The 7577-nt window shown below is 33.0% G+C and overlaps 1 protein-coding gene across 1 annotated transcript; it reads right to left on the bottom strand.

Moving 5' to 3' along the window:
- Positions 1–2204: 2204 nt before the first annotated feature.
- LOC109797143 (chromosome-associated kinesin-like protein) lies at positions 2205–7577 on the bottom strand. Its single transcript, XM_020357072.3, has 12 exons — positions 7263–7577; positions 6844–6957; positions 6646–6762; positions 6459–6539; positions 6186–6257; positions 5974–6067; positions 5842–5873; positions 5043–5116; positions 3841–3903; positions 3564–3708; positions 2979–3419; positions 2205–2838 (listed from the first exon to the last, which is right to left on the bottom strand). The coding sequence occupies exons 1-12, from the start codon at positions 7386–7388 to the stop codon at positions 2545–2547; spliced, it is 1653 nt and encodes a 550-aa protein (XP_020212661.1). The 5' UTR covers positions 7389–7577; the 3' UTR covers positions 2205–2544.

Below are 7577 nucleotides of genomic sequence, written 5' to 3' on the forward strand. Positions count from 1 at the left end.
CCTGACGGCATGAGTTGATTGGGGGGAAAAGTTAAATGATTATCAATATCATAATCAGCATAATATTCGCTAAAAAAATTTACCACTTTTATCTAATATTCTTTAATTATAATTTATAAGCAATAACTAAACATAAAATTCCAAGGGGCATAAGATAATTTAGATTTTTTTTTCATTGACTTGTGGTTTAAATTTCGAAAGGGACATTATTTGTTGCAGTGATGTCAAATAAAATACATTTAGTTAAAAATTACCATCTGTAATAATATTGACTTTTATAGTTATCTTAACTGTGATTGATTGATTGACATAAATGATGATTTTTTTTTTACTTTTAATTGATTGACAATGTTTTACATCTAGGTGAAGTTTGGTTGTAGTCTGTTTTAGCAACGATGTTCTAATGTGTTATAAATTAGTCATTACTTTGGTGAAATAATATCTTATCATTTTTAGTACTCAATTAAAATACATGCAAGTTTTTTACGTACACTCAATTGTATATTATCTAATATGTATAAGTTGTTGATTTTAATTCTTGAATTATTTTTTTTATATATATTGAAAGCGTATGCAAATTAAACTCATTTAAAAGCTGGACGGTCTCCTACAAGAATATAGATCAATTCTGTTGTGCAGTCCTTCCAGGTTGATCTATTATAAATGTAATACGGAGGTGCCCTCTAGATTGTTTTGCATGAAGTACGGATAGATGATATGTAATTTATTATTATTATTTATACGCTATAAAAAAATTGTTATAAACATTTTTTTATACAAAATAAAAGATGTTAATGTTTTAAAATTTATTATAGCTTCCTCAGTTTTCTGTGTTAATAGTACAAAATATAAATTAAAATAAAAAACACACGTATAAAAAACTGAGAATTTTAAAACAACAGTTTAAAATATATAAAAAGTAACGTGGTTAATAAAAAAGGGTGATATAAAAGGCAGTCGCCTTTTAATTAATGACCATCTTAATCTGTGGCCTATTTATACAAACCATACACGAGCCCAACAAATTGCACTGGGCAATTTTATATTTTTAATTTAGTTGTGAACCCCCAAGTTAAATGACGTCAAACAGTGGGCTTTTTACTCAAGTAGTCAAATTGTGTTGAACAGCTTTGTTGCCCTTCGGCCATGTCGTGCGTATCAAACATGTGTGTTTGGACGTGGGTGTGTGAAATTGATTTTGAAGCAACATAATTTTGTAAAATTAAATCTAGATAAACATGAATTTAAAGTAACGTTTTTTTTTTAATAATATGTATTAAAAATTAATTTTCCTAGATAATATTATTTACAAACTTGCATTCTTACAATCTGAATCGAATTTAAGTGTGATTAGTAAAATAAGTTTTAATGTCCATATGTAATTTTTAACACATTTTAGTATTGTAATTATATATACTAGAGGAGTCGATACACTTCATGCCTCTAATAATTATACACAAATAACATGTTATAAGAAAGTTGCATATAGTTATTTAAAGAAGATATATATATATATATATATATATATATATATATATATATATGAAGAGTATAATGGTTCACTAAAAAGTGGAAATCAAAAATATTACATGTTCCGATATTCCCTTTATAATATACTAGAGGGGTTGAGGCACTTCGTGCCTCTAATAATCAGACAAATATTAAAAGTTATAAATAGTTATTTAGAAATAATATTAAAAAAAAATTATTTTTATTTTTTACATTTTAAAGAGTATAATGATCCACTAAAAAAATGGAGACTAAAAAGGTAATTACTAAAATATATCTCCTTTATAATAATTATATATATATATATAATATTAAAAATAAATAGCTAGACTCACAACACTGTTTACAATAAAACTAACAGCTAAAATCTTTGCGTAATATATTAGCTTTTGAAACAAAATAAACAGCTTTGAAATTAAATAAAAGGCTGGAATTTTCTTATACCATATAATTTGATCCTATATGATTTTCCTGCCTTTTTATTAAAAGAATTTCCTTGTAATATATATATATATATATATATATATATATATATATATATATATATATATATATATATATATATATATATATGTGTGTGTATTACAGACAAAAAAATATATAAAGGATTAAAATGAAAAATATTACCGGAACCAAAACATAACTAAGCCAGTAAAAATTATCAATACAACTAAAAACAAGAAACAATGGGTAAATAAACCAAAATTAGGACCAACACTGATTTCAAAAAGGTATTGGTCATTACACTCGGTTCATGCAATAGAAAGCAAATAATGAAATGCCCCGTATTTCAAATATAAGGGCTTTAGAAGAGAGGGAAAATCGAAGAAAAAAAGACAAGACTGAGTGTATTAATTTTAGTTTTATAACTTTTCTTTCGAAACCACGTTATCCAGTTAAAGAGATCCACAACCTAACCGCACTCGACAATTCAGCATTGGCATGAATTTTTAACAACACCCAGGAAGAACAAAGGAATGCTTGCAGCTTCTTTTAGTATTCCATTTTAAAAGAAGACTTCACACTGAAGTCCTCTTAAATGTAACAATTCTCTTTCCCGACAACAGATTTAGCCTGTCGGGTTGGATTTCTTAAACGACGAAATCCAGGTGCCTCACTAATGGATGTCGCCAATTCATTTGACTGACCAGAATTACTCTCTGTCACCTTGTCCAACCCTGCTGGATTATTTTCCCTACTTTCAATTTTGTATGTTTCGGTACTGCTGCTATTTTCTTCAGACAAAGATACTGAATCCTTGGTAATTACCTGAATTACTGGTTTCCGCGCTTTCTTTTTCTTGCCTTGCTTTTGATCATCCAATTTGCCCTGCAATCCAATTGTCCCTTGGATTAGTAAGATAGTTGGAAAACTGTTACACATAACAGAATTATGTAGGAAAATCTGAGACAGGTCATTAAATTAGATACTAAATGCAATTATGCAGCAAGGTCTTTAGAGTAGAATACCATTGAGTTCTGAATGTCACATAATGGCTTCTTTTTGGGCACCGGGTTGTCCTTGCAACTAGCAGGTTTCTCAACAAGTGCACTATGGAGTAGTTTAGCACATTCAGAAGCGATCACACTTCCATCTTTATCAACAGCCGAAACCTCCACAGTACATTCTGTATAATCTGATTTTAGTGGTTCATTTCCTGTTAACTGGTTTAGTTCCCTATTTGTGCACTTAAAACGTGTGCAGCCACACGATGCTCCACAACTCCCTCCAGTGGATCGGCATTTGCATTTGTTAGTCTTGCACAGGGACTTTTTACTGCATGAGCAGCATAGCCCTTCAGCTGTTCTCTCCCCCTTAACACTATTTTCACTTGCACTGCTCATCTCGGGTGTATCCATTTTTATCTTATCATTACTCTCTTCAGAGAGAAGAGACAGACTCAGCCCCCCCTAATTAATTAGAAGATGACAAAGTGTAAGAAATTAACAATGTATTTCATATTTTTTAAAGAACATTTGTCCATACTAAATTTTGTTCAAGTTTGAATCATGTTACTCCTATACAGTTATAATTTGATGTCAATGGCCCAAAACCTGCTTCTTATCCTTGAAATCAAGCTTCTCCTTCTGCGATTGTAATTCTCTAAGTAGACAACCAAGGCTGTTCATTTGCTCCTTTAAATCTTGGATTTCAGAATCTTTCTCTAGGCTCTCACACTCTTCATCCTGTGACTGAGACCTTGAAGTAACAAATAAAAGAGTTGAAACAAAATATTAAATTAGAAAGTGGCCTATATGGTACTGCAAGCTGGTAGAGTTCAAATATTCAACATTGCAAAAGGAGATCGACTAATCGTGTATGAGTTTTCACCCTATTTTTTCCTGCCTGTGTATCTCAATTTCTTCCTTCAGCTGTGCAATCTCTCCAGCCATCCTGAGTATGCCAAATTGTTAGAATTGGAGCCCTTAATATGTATTTTCCAAAATACATACCAACAAGAATAATCTTGAAGACTGTCATATTGTATCACATGACCAAATTATACGGTTTTCTTAACATCAGACAAAATTTTTATATTTTGAATGCTCTAAAAACGAAAGTTATGCAGTTCGGTACTGTCCATGAAGAAGGTTGTTTTAGAAATCATATAATCAGAAAAGTTCTAAGGCTGCTTTATTAAGATGACTGGCTCAGAGAAATAGGGAGGAACCAGCAATGAATTAGGAACATTTATTGATCAATGTTCCTCCTGCAACCTGAAATAACAAGCATTCCATGCTGGAAAAGTGAACTGTATGAATACAATGTTGATCCCTCACCTGGGTTTTGTGTTAATACTCAAGGTCCATCAACTTCAATTTAAAATTTTCAATTGGATAAAAAATCAAACAATACAATAAATGACATCCCAATTAAATAGAAATATAGAGCCACATAGTTAAATAGAAGATTAAAAAATGACATCTCCAACTAAGTCTGTTTTTTTGTGCCCTGTGTACAAAAACGGCAATAAATTTTAAATCTACTATCTTAGGCACACTATCCAAAAACTCCACCACTAGGTTGATCCAAGTGGTTCCTCCAACCGAGTTGCTGAGACTCTAATACTAGATGTTCTTGACATTTCTAACCAAAATATATATGCTAACATTAGTGTCAAAAGATCAATATTTGGGCTTGTAAAGTCTGACACACTTTTGCTAACCTTCAAACAGTTCAATAACTTTTTTCACTGTACAATTTCTGAAAGCTACTGTTGCCCACATTTGTTAAGTGTCTCAAAGAAAAGGTTCCTACCATAGCATGAATTATAGTAACAAATACATTTCCACATTAGAAGAAACATACATATGAATTCATAACATTACTAATAGCTTCCGTACACTATTTAGTGATCAATATTGTGCCGGATTGAAAATACATTTCATCCTTGCTAAATCCAAAGATGAATTACAAGAGAAAAGTGAATAAAATATGAAATGAACAATAGAGTTGAACATTTACAAGACCTATGAAAAAGGGGCCATAAACATAAGCCAATGAAGAGAAGATAGGAGTGACATCCGACTTACTTGTCCATTTTGGATTCATATTGAGAACATAACTTGTGTAGCTGAGTTGTGACTTCAAGTTCTCGCTCAGCATCCTGCACCAGCCACATTGTAGTTACGTTTTAGTAAATTAGGCCAATATTAAGTTAGCTCACAGCTACAAAGCAGTAATCGAACCCATTCAACATGCATTACGAATGGAAGCAACATCTGATTAAGTTCAAACAATAAAAAATAACATTCTGCACTAGACCATAAACAGTGCAAATTTAGAGCATCAAATCTATTCTATGAAAACGAAGGACATAAAGAATGGACAAAATATCATTATTGGATACAATCTACAACACAAGCCACAGACTTTAACAATGGATCAAATGAAAATGAAGACATTGTAATTTGTAATAAATGATCTATTCGCAAGATTCAATCTGAGACATTGTAATAAATGATCTATTCGCAAGATTCATCCTGAGGAAATAAGTAGGAGGTAAAAAGTGTCATATACCATTCAGTCATATACACATATCTTAGAAAAGGACCCACGAACAAGTTTCAGGAAAACTAATAAAGTGCCTGTTGTAAGGATCTATCTATAAGCCAGATTCAGCCAAAGTGGTAAGGAAATAAGTAGGAGGTAAACGATGTCATGGCACAACTCACAAGCAATATGGCACTCAGTCAAATACAGATATCCTAGAAACGGACCCATGAACAAGTTTCAGAAAAACTAGTAAAGTGCCTGTCATATTTAAATACACCAAATTCTAAAACATTTAATCTATGAGTAATCAGCATTTTTCAACTGATTTAAAATTACCTGAATTAATTGAGCATTTCTACTTCTAGCACCTGCATGAGAAGCAACAAAAACACGAAGGCATTAAATGTAGTGGTGGCCAACACAGATAAAATAAAGACTCAAACAAAGCAGGCTTTCGGGTCTTCTAACCAGTTGATTTATGTGTTATAGCTTTTCGAGCAATTATCATGTCTTTTAGACGTTTAGTAGCAGAAGAAGCTTCCTCTGTCTTCCGCTGTAATACCTGATGCAAAGAAATGGAGAGAGTGGTTACTGTAAGGAAAACAGTTGGCAGATAGGAATAACGTCCAAGAGAAATAAAAGAACGAAAAAAAACGTTGAGGAAGATACAATGAACCAACCATTTTAAGCGTCTCATTTGAAGCCAGCAAACTTTGCGTCTTGATTTCTTTCCTCGTTCCCTCTTTCTTAAGCTAACGATACATGACCAAATATTCCATAAGATAAAAAGCTAACCAGTACAAAATACAATAGCTAGATCTGTTGACAACGATTGCTAAGTTTACCAAATATATACCTCATCAGCCTTCCTCTTATAAAAACAATTTTTTCATCAATGAAAATCATAAATCATTCAAAATCCTGGGCGTAAGAGAATGTAACTGAGTAAATACCTGAAGAACCTCTTTTTCAAGTAGGGCCTTGCATAATCTGAATTGCACAGACTTCAACTTCATCATACATTGCAGTTGAACCTATATGTAAACACAAAGGTTGATTTGATAGCCAAAGCAAAATCGGGTAACAACCAGAGCAGCACTTAAAAAAGAAAAAAAAATCCATCCACATAAGAATAAAAACCTTTTGAGCCTTCAAACTTTGAATCTCAAATTGCAACTGCCTAGTCGATTCATCGACCTTTTTCCTTTGAATCGAAAACTGGGACCGAGTACCCAGTTTTGTCTTCAATTCAGTAACCTGGAACAGCATGACATTGAAACAAATCACGGACTCACCACAAACAATTTCTTTCTACTAATGACACAAACTAACATTTACCTGATCCTCAAGCAAGTTCAGCTTCTGAAGATACTCTTTCTTAAGCTTTTCAACCCCATTCTTAGAACCCGATGAATCACCCCCCTGTTGTTGCCTTAGTTCAGCAATCTCCATCTGCAAATCACACAGCACCATAAGTAAGCAACAACTACAGCAGTCTGAAGTAACACCGATTCATCAAAAAATTTCTCACATCAAAACTATTAAAACAATAACTTAAAATTAGGGAAATGCTCTCCATTCTCCCGACAGACGATTCCATTTCAATTTAAAATTTCAGAACCCTTCAGTACCGAATCAAAGAAACTTATTCTGATATAAAACGCTACCAAACCAAATGCAGGCAAACACTGATTTTAAACTTCTTATAATAAAATCAGATCATATAACGAGCAATTTGACGAAATTGAAAAAGTGACCTGATAGGCTTTGTTTTTGCGCTCGAGCTCGCGAATCCTCTCCTCGTACACTTGCTTCTCGTTCGGGTCCGAAGCTGAGGCATGGACGGGGCTGGATTGCTTGGATCGGCGATTGGTCTTCGTCATGGTTCTCTTTCGAATCGAAGTAATCGCCGAAGAGAAAAATGAAGAGCGAAATCGAAGTAATGAATGGATGATCCAAATGATACAGCGCTTCGCTGCGACTATATAACGTTACTGAGTTAACCGGAGTAACCAATCGTGGTGTGCCACGTAAGCAACGCAATTGAAGCCGTGCGGAGGGAAACCTGCTCG

The sequence above is a fragment of the Cajanus cajan genome, chromosome 6 (assembly GCF_000230855.2).
Source record: "Cajanus cajan strain Asha chromosome 6, NIPB_CcT2T_4, whole genome shotgun sequence".
NCBI lineage: Eukaryota > Viridiplantae > Streptophyta > Magnoliopsida > Fabales > Fabaceae > Cajanus > Cajanus cajan.